The 12,465-nt window shown below is 39.8% G+C and overlaps 1 protein-coding gene and 1 pseudogene across 4 annotated transcripts in view; one reads left to right on the top strand and one right to left on the bottom strand.

Annotated features, from left to right (window-relative positions):
- The window catches only part of ORC5 (origin recognition complex subunit 5), a 63,895-nt gene that overhangs the window by 25,125 nt on the left and 26,305 nt on the right, over window positions 1–12,465 (top strand). For all 4 annotated transcript variants that reach the window (XR_008332378.1, XM_053405033.1, XM_053405034.1 and 1 more), the window contains one exon: window positions 826–936. Coding sequence is in view for 3 of the 4 variants with exons in the window: in XM_053405033.1 (XP_053261008.1) it covers window positions 826–936 (111 nt within the window). In the remaining variant the exon portion in view is untranslated. The remainder of the gene's footprint in view (window positions 1–825; window positions 937–12,465) is intronic.
- On the bottom strand, window positions 4,595–5,218 carry LOC128421802 (proteasome subunit alpha type-2-like; annotated as a pseudogene).

The raw sequence follows: 12,465 nt of genomic DNA, 5'->3' as shown, positions 1-12,465 counted from the left end.
ATCCAGCAGGAGCACCTGTACAAGCCCAAGAGCAATAAGCAAAATCTGTGCAAGAGCACTCTCAATTTATTTTAATGACGCTTCTGTAAGAGGCATCCCCAACAGATTGCATTGCCTGTTGTTCGTGGTTGTCACTACTACTTGTTATAATCTTCATTGTGTTACTGGCTAGCAGGGGTGGTGAAGCCATGGCCCTCCAGACACCAGCCTCACCACATGTGAGTTTTTAAAAGAGAGGGGGGAAATCCACAGTTGCAGTCCAAGCGCTTGGCCATTTTGCTAGAGCAGAGCTTACCAACCTTTTTGGACCAGTGGGAATACTTTAAACTTCATGAAAGTGCTGTGGGCACCAGTCACAAAGTGGCTGCCATGGGCACATGGCATAACATAAAATGCTGCAAAAATTTGTGCTCCTTTTGGTTTGTTTTCTTCACTTGGACAAGATGTCTGTTTTCTAAAATAAGTCTTCTCTCTAACAGCTTATTTGATATTGTTTGCTAACTATACTGGCATCCTTTTGGCCTAGATGAGCTACTAATACTGTGGTTTTAAACAGTCCCAACTGTTTTTCTGCAGTCTCTTTATCTTTAAAAAGTTGGGTTAATATGTGTATAATCCTTGTAATTTAGTACAGATTGAGTCCTGAAGTCTTGAATGCTTTTACTCCTATACTGCAAAACAGTGTATTAAAAATAAAAAGCGGGGCTTTTTGTTTAATGTAAAAACGTATTGCTGTCTGATAACTGGAAAAATAAAATAAATAAGATCCAGCCTGCTATGTTCCAAGAAAATCCAGCTGATGAAATATACTTTCTTTTAAAACAGACCAGCAGTCACCTTCTTGGGCCAAAGCCATTCCCTCTGGACAGATTGTTAGCAATATTGCATAGCATTGTTGATAGCAGAGTTGCTCCAACTGCAAATATATTTTCTCAGGTGAGTTAAGTTCCTAATATAATTTTTTTAGACAACAGTTTACTGGTTTCTTTTTACAATATAATTGTAAGCTTTGGTTGTTTCTTGTGTTACCCTAATTAACCACTCACAGAAGTTATTTTAAATATTTAATGAGAAATTGACTGTGTTAGCAATTGAAACTTCCAAAGGTTCAGATTCATGGTTTCTCACTGTTTGGTTGTCATTTAGTTCCAAATGTTACCAATCCCCTTCTGAAGAGCTTTTAATGCAGATTTTAGCCAAGTATTTGTTGTGTTCATGTTGATATGTAGAAACTCTGCGCTGCATGTTGCAGCTTTTCATTGCGTAAATATAAGAGGCATGATTTAATAATCTTAACATGTGCTCAAGTGATGATATATACACATACATGAATTGTTACTTGGCACTACAGAACAGTAAACCACCTTTTAAACTGGTTCAAACTTAGAAAGGTGTTTCAGGGTCTTTGACCTGGCAAGGAGGGAGAGGGATTAACTTGAGAGTTATTCACTCATCTTTACACTTCTCATATATTTTGGCTGTTGCAACATTAGACAAGAATTATGTCTAAAAGGAAAGCACTGTAAATGCAGGTAGCTTCACTCAGGATAAGAGTAGTGAGAAATATGCTTGGTAATTTGTACAGTGCAACCCCCCCCCCAATGAATATCTGTCAAAAATTAAGCAGTGTGGTCTTGAATATTAAATCAAAATGATTACAGTTGGCAACCAAAATGATAGGCACCAGAGCACTCGCTCCATAAAAAAGAGAAAAGGTATAGCATATCTAATGTGCAGCACAGCCATTGTTTTCTGACTCCAAAAATGGTCTCAGTATGGTCTCTCTTATATTGTTGGTCTAGATGGGGAAACCATATTCTTCCTGAATGAATATAATTTGTCAGTTCTTGTCATGCAACGCACACAACCACCTCTCATTCTCCTCTTTTTATATCCTTCTCTTGCAACCTACTGGAAATGTGACAAACGGAACATATGCACCATGTGTTATAAACATTAACTGCCACATTCAGTTCTCATTTTCCCTTCCTTCTAATTTTGGAGCCTGCCTTAGTTGGTGCCATCAGGTGTCCAAGTGGCTACCACTGACCACAGGAATAGATTATGTAATTTTGAATGCACCAACTTGCTAACCGTGTAACCTACTCTCCTGGTAATGCCGCTAAAAAAGAACTTTGTTTAAGCTACACATTTGAGAAAGAACATTGTCAACTTTCTTTATAGTGTATAGATCTTGCTTGCCACGCTCCTTCATTCCCCTGCCCTGTCTTAAGTCTGTAGCAGTATCTTCTATGTAACATTTTGATATTTTTATTGAGTCAGTTTTCGCTAGATGGCAGCATAACCCAATGAACAAGGGCAGTATTTCAGGAAGTGACCCTCCATCAATGCACAGGTTTTTCTTTCACATTAAATAGAAGTGTTGGATGGAAGTTTACACAATGCAACCTTCCGTGTTGTGTTTAATAGACAGAGTGGTTGTCTGTGTAATAACTATCTGCGTGTGTGAATGAGCTTTGTATACAACAAAGTTACTGTTTCTCCATGTAGGAACATGGCTTTTACATTGTTATCTTAAATAAAAAACAGCAACTAGCCTCATGTAGCCCATGCCTGTGCAAACACAGGTAACCAAGTCTTTCAGACCAGACATTATGAGCTTCACTCATGCCAAATGGCTGCTCTGCCCTGGGACCCTGCATTTTGAAAATATGAAAGCCAGCAGTTATTCAGATTTGTATCTAAAATTATAAGTGAAACATCCAGGTCTCCTTGTGAAGCAGAGAGTGGAAGTAATGGGAAAATCAAGGTCTTCATATTTGCAAAGCTGAAGAATAATTTTAGATAGAGTACTGGGTAAAGATCAGTTGAAACCAAATAGGATAAGCAGACAAAAGTGGTTGAAGGGCATGCAACTCTGAAAAAGCAAAAAACTGTATTAGGTGGTAGAAGATCATCATCTAGTTCCAGGATCCCACGGTCCACTTATTGTTTCTTTGTTCCAGTAACATTGAGTGCAGCCACTAATCTGCTCTGCTATTTTGTTGTTTACCATTTAGCCTGACACGGGTGGCGCTGTGGGTTAAACCACAGAGCCTAGGACTTGCCGATCAGAAGGTCGGTGGTTTGAATCCCCGCAATGGGGTGCGCTCCCGTTGCTCGGTCCCTGCTCCTGCCAACCTAGCAGTTCGAAAGCACGTCAAAGTGCAAGTAGATAAATAGGTACAGCTCTGGCGGGAAGGTAAACGGCGTTTCCGTGTGCTGCTCTGGTTCGCCAGAAGCGGCTTAGTCATGCTGGCCACATGACCCGGAAGCTGTACGCCGGCTCCCTCGGCCAGTAAAGCAAGATGAGCGCCGCAACCCCAGAGTCGGTCACGACTGGACCTAATGGTCAGGGGTCCCTTTACCTTTACCTATTTAGCCTGAAGAATTCTGGCTAAGTACTCAGTACTTTGGGACATTTTGCTTGAGGTTTCCCCCTAATAGCCCAACGTGTCTGTTAGGGAAATGTTTTGAGTCCAGTAATGTTTTCTGTTTCAGCATATACACTAGATGGCAGTTGTGTCAAGTAATTGCCCTTCTTGAGTTGCATTGCAGCTAGATTATTCAACAGTTTGAAACTGATTAAAATGTTGCTTTATTTAAAAGTCAGCCACCCCACTCAAGAAGCAAAAATGTAGGATAACATAGTCTAATAAAGTCTGAAGAGCTCATGTGCACAAAGTTGCCTTGCAGCTTCTTCCTTAAGATGCTTCCTTATAAGCGACTGATTGTGTGTACCACAACTACGTAAGCAGAGAGGATTATGTGGGTCTTTCCACCCAAATGCCATCCGACCAGGAGGGAGGTAAGCCAGTAATTGGGTGGGATAAGACTTATACAGGAAGCCCTGTTCATGTGGTTGCAGTGTTGGTACATATGCTGCAGCTGTCTGGAATAGCACAACAGGGAAGTGACTGCCATGTACACATGTGTGATGGGATCCTGAGATTCATTTCTCCTTAAGGGCAGACTGGCTCATAATTCAGGAATCAAATGTACAGCCTTCCAACTAAACCCAGCCCCCTTTGGTTGAGTTTAAGGTGGGCAAGACAAAAAGGGCTACTCCCCTTTTCACTTCTCGCTTTGTAATTGGGTAGGAGGGACAGGGAGAGGAGCACAAATAAGAGAAGGAAGTGAATCTCCCTGCCATTTCTCTATCATGCAGTTTCCTCATCCACTCCCAGGGACAAGAGCTTTCATTCCCACCTTGCCTGCTTCTGCTTCACTTCTCTCTAGTACTATTCCTTGCAGGAGGGAGGAAAATATGGTGTATTACTTCAAACTTCCTCCTGACATGGCATATACTCTATATATGTTGTGTTAGAATTGGTTTTGATTAAAGTAATATTTTCTTGCACGCATGAGAAAGGTGAAGGTGCCATTTTAATTTGTTGTTTTTTAAAATAATAATAATACTGTGTATTATTGTACAGTGTTTTATATTTTAAAGAACGGTTCCACATTTTCAATATTAGGACAGTAGTATTTGAATCCATAATATTTCTTTCTTTTAAAAAAAATCTAGCAGATAAAGTAGAAATGAGATTGCAGAAGCCAAATATTTTTAAAAGTTCCTTGTATGTGTCGAGGCAGTCTTCCTTAATGCATACTAGGCAGTTGCAGCCAGGTAATTCTTAACCTCAGTCGGAGTGAATCTTCTCAATCCTGCCTTATTACAGATGCCAACCTCTATGTTATCTTCTGTCATTTGTCCTTCAAAGCTTTCCTTCAGTGTCAATATGAATAGCATCTTCAAGCTCCAAGTCTTTGCTGTACCTCTTTTCAGGGAATGTCTTCCCGTTCACATAGCTGTCTTCCCATTGCAGTTGCTTTCCATGCAAAATAAGCACCAGATGTATCAGACTGAAATAAATATGGTCATCCCTCATTCCACCCACATATTATCAATGATACACCAAATGGACAGATTTTGTGTATTCTTGCATTGCAGAAACAACCCCTTGCACTGGCCAAGCTGTTAGAATAGGTTTATGATAAACCAAGTAGAAACTGCTGGGCCAGTTTACATGCTGTGTGGACAAGTACTCTGTAATCAGCACCCATATACCAAGCCTATGTGTTTGATTTCGGGTTCCACCTTGCATACACTTCGTTCATCATACAGAATGGATTTCTGCTTTTTTCCTGTTGCCAGTACCACGCCATTTACAATTGCAATTCCAACTGATGGGGCTCCTGTGGCAACAGCTCGCATGCCTGTTTTTAGGTCTGTTAGCTTTTGTAGCCAAATGATCAACCTATTTTATATGTTTGCCCTCTCAAAAGAGTCCTGAGGAGCAAGCCTTGCTATAAATGATTTTCAAGACATGCCACATTACCATTAATTTCTGTACTACTCTGTTGCTGAAGGCACACCCACTAACAGTCTGCAAAATACTAGGATCTCCAAAAGTAGTGAAAATGTCCATCAGATTGTCTGCAACTTTTGCATTCTTGCTTGCTAAAACTCTGCATCTTTTAGCAAGATACAGATAACATCACTGTAGTAATGTGGCAATGAGAGAGAAAAATTGGAAGTCATTGCTATCGGAAAGAAGCAAAAATAAGATTCTACAACAAGACTCTTCTGGGTTATTTTCATTTTCCTAGTCATTGTTAGTTGCTTGTTTTTCTGTAAAAATAGCCTGTTTGGGCTTACAGAAAAGTGAGTTAGGTCTGTTTTCTTGGAGAGTGAGTCATAAAAATAACTTTGTCCCTCATTTTTCACTGATCATTACTTTCCTTCGACATCTGCTGCTCCCTCCTCAATCTTTGCTTGCACCTAGTCAGATTGATTTCTCTGGCAACATGGCCTCCTTCTTCTCCTGGAACCTTTAAAGCATTGCTTTAAAGGCCCATTGAGAAAGCTGTATGTGAGCTATATTTTTTATAATCCCAGAGGTCAGCTTTATTTTCCATTCTGTGAGTGCTTAGAGCCAGACTGATTCCTAGGTGGAACCAGTGTGTAGAATTCTGTCAGTCCTTCAGATTAATCTGCACAGTTACTGGTTATTTATGAACATTTTCAAGCATTACTGGTGGACAGTGATGTTGAATGATCAATATACAAAATTCCTTCATATATAGCTACTTTCTGCACACTATCTGAGGTTACTTGGAGACTATCCTTATTGCATGGGTGAAGCACAAAATGACCAAACTAGGCTGAAGTATTCACATTCTGCAGTGTTTCTTGGACACTATGTATATCTTATTGCATATCTTATTTTATTTAACAGGATTTAAATCTGCTTAATCATCAGAACTGCTAATATGTTAACGTATTGCTCAGAAAAGGTACAAAATGCAACTGAGAATATGCACATTCCCCAACACTTGTTAGAAATTATATCTATCGACCGGAAAATATACACTAGTTTCTCTTCACGGGTAGATTATGAGCACAGCTTCCATGACGTGAATTTGTGCATTGACTGATTATTATGCACCTTGATAATTCAACTTGCTCCTAACAACAATCAGATTTCACTGCCAGAGATCCCTAGCCTCCCTCATACAACACAGAAATATCTTAGAAGAGGAAATTACCATTGCACCATTTGAAATATGTGGTGTAGAACATATTTAGGATTGGAGTCTCCAGATAATAAGCCTGATCCTGGCCTCTTCTTTGTTGTAAGAAAAGACTTGCTCCACAGTAGTTAAAACACTAGTTTATCATGAGAAAGGAGGAGCAGAGCTGTCCCACTTCCCTCTAACATCTTGATATAGGCTTGTACCTGTGCCGGAGGAAGTACAAGGTTGCTTCTGTCCTGCTATACTGCAGATTATAGGACCATGCTCCAGAGTGGTTTTAAAACTGTTCTAGGGAAAACTGGGTCTCATCTGCGTATTGAGAATACTGTTAGTATATAGTTCCGTTCCACCTTAAAAGGAGCAGGCATGACTGTTTTGTGTCACATGCCTGTTTACTTCCAGCATAGTCTGCTGGGAACTTCCGTTTGTATATTGCTTTTGCTTTTTTTTTCCAAGGGAGGCCGGAGTTCGCCCAGCTGCTGGCCGGTGGCTGGAGCTAGCTGGGGGCCTGCCTGACGCCCCTGTCTCTCCAGCAGCATCCCAACAAATACCACTCCCCAGATGCACAGATGACCCTTCAGTGGCTTCATATGGGTGATGTAGGACTCACCAGTGAGCCAAGCAATCGCGCTTCCCCATGGCCACTCCCTGAAACCTACTTGTAGGTAGGAGTGGAACTGCTGAAACACTGTGCTTCAAACTCACAGTCTGCATTGCTGATCCAGGATACCTTGGTCAATGGTATCCAAAGCCAGTGAGAGATCAAGGAGAACCAACAGAGTTGCATTCCCCCTGCCTCTCTCCCAATGCGGATCATTGGTTAGGGCAAACAAAGCTTTTTCAATGCTAAAATTGAAATGGGTCAGGATAATAAACTTCTTTAAAACAAACTTCAAGTTGCACGGGTACCACCCCCTCGAGCGGAGATGTTTTCACAATCTTCTGGGTCCAGGAAGATCCTCTTAAGGAGGGGATCCACCACCAGCTCCTTTAATGAAGCTAGTACCACTGCTTCTCACAGTGAGGCATTAACTACTCCCTGGACCCACCTGGGTTCTCAGAAGACAATTTGATATGACCTGTGGATAGAAAGTTTGATAATCCTTCACTAAGAACATTCATATGTGATAAAAGTGATGCAGGATTCCCCTCCCTGGTGATTATGTACTCTAGAAACTGTCCAACTTTTACCTTGATGTTTGTCACTTTTGACTGGATCATTGCAAAGGGGAAGAGAAGTTATTATTGGAAATTGAAAAGTGGGGATATTTTGTATAGCTATTAAATCATTCCTTTTGTGGTTTCCGTTACATGTCATTGAACTCATTTTCTACAAGGAGATAGCATCTTGAAGTTTAGGCTAGAGGAGTTAAATGACAAGCACTAAATCTTTGCTACATTCTGGGGATGGATAGAAGAAATACTGGACAAATTCTTGATAAGATTACATGCACTGTTTGTTAATGTTTAACTAACGGACCCTAAAGAATTGTGCTCTGCTCTGCTGGGATCCACCTAGTGACTGTATTGGTGTCCCAAATTACAGGGTATATTACATAAACAGGTTCCCTCCTACAGAAATAACAAATAAATTTAAGAACAGGTGTAGAGAAGATAAGTGCGCCCCTGTGTGATTAGTCTGACCAAGAGTTGATCATAAAAGGAGCTATCTGTCTTTCCACATTCATATCGACCTTCCACAAAGGTGCTGAAAAGAACTTCTATATAGTTTTCCCATTTTGTCCTTGCGACAACCCTGAGCTGCAGAATAGGCTGAAAGATAGTGACTGACACAAGCTTCATGGCCACGTAGAAATTTGAACCTGGATCTTGCAGGTTCAAGTACATCATTCTGTCCGCTACACCATATTAAAGTGACTGCTGCATCGAAAGGAAGGACCTTGGTTGTTCACTGTATTTACTCATGAGGAACTGCATTTGTTTACACTGTGCTAGCAACAGGAAAGGGCAAATCGTGTTACATACCAAGTAGCATTACAGTTCCCTTCATAATATTTATGGTAAGGAGAAGGCATCTGTCCTGCTTAGATACACATATAATGCCTATTTAATTTGCTGGATAAAATGAGTAGTATTTCTGTAGCATACTACTGTCAAACTCTTTAAGTTCCAGTACTTAATAAGTTGAAGATTTACAGCAGGGATGAGGAACTTTGGCACTCCAGATAATGTTGGACTCTTAACTCCTATCAGCCCCAACCAAGATGGTCAAAGCCCATGGATGATGGGACAACATTTGGAGGGCCACAGGTTCCCCATTCCTCCTTTATAGCATTGATTTAAAAAAAAGCTATGATAGCAATCAGTGTCAGTTGTTGGGTTTTTTAAAAAATGTTAGTATAAAAAGGGAAGCACAACAGTGCAAGCTTTGACTTCTGCTTTCCTCAGGCCAAGATGATCCTGGAGAAATCCCTGTGGTGGCAGGTAGAGGGGCCACCACTGTGAGCTGGTGGCGGCTCACCAGACTGCTTTTCTTTAACCTTGACATAGATAAATCTCAGTTTAAGAATCTGAAAGCCCCCGGAGCAAGCAGCTGAGTTTCCACAAAGTTACCACAAACCTTAGTCATGGAGTAGAGTGTACCATATAATTATCAAAATGGTGCTGTCTGGAACTTATCTCTTTTAGTCATAGGGACAAAGATTTCTCCGCAAGGCATAGTCCTGGACATCACTGTTTCTAACCAAAATTTGGCCATGAGGTATAACTTAAGCTTTTGATTTGATTAAGAATGCACTTCATATTTACAGCTGTATCACTTAGACCGAAATACTGAATGCTAATATGATGTGACTCAGTCAAAATAATGAGCACTACTTTCACCACGCTTCCAGCTGGAGAGAGCCAAAGGGACTGTGTTTGAATAACAACCAAAATGTTTGGGCTTTTGAAGGAGGGACAATGTGACAGATTATCCCCCTGTCACGACTTTTCTTATCTGTTTCAAATGGATTGAACCTGGCAAGCTCCAATTACTGTGCTCTTAATTATTGTCCAAAGTTTATGTAGTGATTAAATCCAGTGAGAGACTTGTCTAACAACACATCACAGAAATATAGGGATATTTTTCAAACCAATGGGCTTGATGAACTTAAATAAACTGTTGTTTCCAAAATAAGGTCTAAGGTTTAGGGGTTTTTGACTCATTTCCCTATGGGAACAGTCTGTGGTGTCAGCTACATAGGCTGGAAAGGAACCTCACTTGTTGTGTTTCTCTGTTGAAGAAATATGCCAATTTAATAGTTATAGTCTTCTACTAAGCATTGCCATGGCTATAATTATCCTTATTTTTCACTGGTTCTGTAAATTAAATCTCAAACTGATTCCTGGAGTATTTTCCTTGGTATGAAATGAATGGAGACCACCACATAAGAGCATGGATAAACTTCTGTAGTTCCCATAATTCCAGTGATTCTTGAGCAGAAAAAAAAATCCCATCAGATTGTGCACAATGGTATAGTTTTGGTGAGTTTTTTTATGGCTTGTCCCAAAAAATGGTCAGTCCCCTTTCACTTTTCAGACAACTACTGGAAGAATAGGCTATTTAGGTGTTATATAAATTTTGTCTATAAATGTACATGCCTATATAGTTGGTCAGTCTTAAGTCATTCTGTTGAACAATTACAGTGGTGCCCCACAAGACGAATGCCTCGCAAGACGGAAAACCCGCTAGACGAAAGGGTTTTCCGTTTTGGAGGTGCTTCGCAAAACGAATTTCCTATGGGCTTGCTTCGCAAGACGAAAATGTATTGCGAGTTCCTGCAGGGTTTTTTTCCTCCCCCCCCCCCCTTTTCCCAAGCCGCTAAGCCGCTTATCAAATCCACCTCTTAGGCCAGATGGAATGAGTTGTCACCAGCTCATTCAGCTGAAGTGTACCTTGCACTTCAGAGGGAGAAAATGGGATGGAAAGAAGTTTAAAAGGCCATAATTTTCTTGTTATTTCTTTAAAACTTTCACTTGTGACAAATGTGGCAAGAGCATTCAAGCTAGACGTGTAGAAAGCGCAGCATGGTAGCTTTGGTTAGCACTTCAGTATGAAATGTGGCACTTTCAGAGAACCTGCTGTTGCACTGAAGGAAATGAGCAGGCTGTACTTTTTATAGCAAATTACTAATAGAATGTCAAGGCTTGCCATTGGTGTGAACAAAAAGAAGAAAAGAGAAAAACACCATATTTCCCATTAGAATGTTTTATTTAAAAAAAACAAATTAAAGGTGTTGGGATGCAGTCACTAATAAGTCGTAGTCATTTTAATTGATTTTAAACCTTTTTCCTCTTCTGAAAATGGAAGCTTTTTTCCTAGTTTATGTTTTGCAGATAATCAGACTTTATTAAATGTACTGTGCTACATATTATGGTGCATATTTCTATTCAATTCACTGATGTTGTCCCTTTGCATCTATTTACCAACATTCTCACAAGTGATCTCAGTATTTTTTGTTCATTTTTAGTAGAAATTAATGGACATTTGGAAATTTTACACAGACGAAAGATTATCTGACTACTACTGGAAACTGCAGAATGTACCATTTTATATTATCAAGGGAGTGTAGGTTTTCTGTGTGGTATGTCTTAATATTGTATTTTTATTTTGTTTTTGGTGAATATGATCTACTTGGTTACCAGTAAATGAAGATTTCATTGCAGCAATGATGGAAAATCACCATTATTTAGTTCTCACAGTTTCTCAGCAAAATACCGTAAAAATAGATGCTGGTCCCTAAGAATTAGAATCGTAGGATGTTCATCCCTGCTCTTATATATAGATTTCCAGTTGCAAGCCAGCAATTGAAGTCTAGTAACATTTCTGCTCCAAACCTTGAAAGAAGTTCCAGTGAAAGTATTTGCTAATGGTGTTTGACTGCATTTCTGAACTGACTTTTCTCCGTGTATTAACTCATTCATGTACTTCAGTAGAACTAGTGTTGGAGTCTGCAGAAAGTGGGTTTTTTTATCCCAGGAGTGGGGGCATTTTTTCCAAGGTCATGCTTGGAAGCCTGCTGTTCAGAGGAGAAACCCCAGTTTACTGATTAGCTTTCCTCAGTTTGTTTTTATGTAAGTGGCATAACTCCATACAGGCAACACACACCATGGTCAAGGAAGGTTATCTGTTGCTTTGTGTGATGTCTGAAATGATAAATTGTAGTTAACAGCTATTGCTGCACTTCCAGAGGCTGCTGGATCATGGAGACTATCATGAAGGGGAATACTCAGAGGATGGGAAACAGAAGCAGACAAACTGAGTTTTGTGCTGTACTTTTGGAAGCTCAAACAGTGCTTTGCATTCTAAATTAAGATTGGTACGAACAATGAATTGGTGTGATATCTTTAACTGAGCTATAGTTGGGCAGCTCCTGTTCTTTTTTTCTGTTGTGCCTGTGTTTTTATATCAAACAAATCCAGCTGAAGCTTGTTACTTACTGCCTTTTTTTAATCTTGCTGTTAAATACAAGCTCCTATTGTTTGGAGCTAAATAATCGGCTCATCCTTATGTAGACAAGAACAAAGACCGTAATAGCACATCTGGTTTATCTCTTAGTAGAGCAAAGATTAATTAAGTGGTAATGGTGCAACTTTTCTTAATAACTCTTCTAAATAAAGCAAGCTTGAAAATGAGAAAAAAGAGATCTGTCACTTAGATGCCTCTTGTAGTTTTGTTGACAGGTTTGGAGGGGTTGTTAAAATTCTCTTTCAGTTGAGGGTGGGAATATTTTTGTTCATGGGTTTTCTGGAAGCCTTTTTTATTTCAAAGTTTTTGAAATTAAATGAAATCCTGTTCCTTGAAATGATAGAACAAGTTAACACTATTCAAAAAGGCTTGCAGAAGCTTGTCTTCAGGACTTGTAAATGAAGATACCCATTTTGGTAAAGGAAGAATAGATTTGTCCCAAGCTTTTTAAAAGT

The sequence above is a fragment of the Podarcis raffonei genome, chromosome 10, assembly GCF_027172205.1.
Source record: "Podarcis raffonei isolate rPodRaf1 chromosome 10, rPodRaf1.pri, whole genome shotgun sequence".
NCBI classification, from domain to species: Eukaryota; Metazoa; Chordata; class Lepidosauria; order Squamata; family Lacertidae; genus Podarcis; species Podarcis raffonei.
This window is presented reverse-complemented; position numbering and strand designations above follow the sequence as displayed.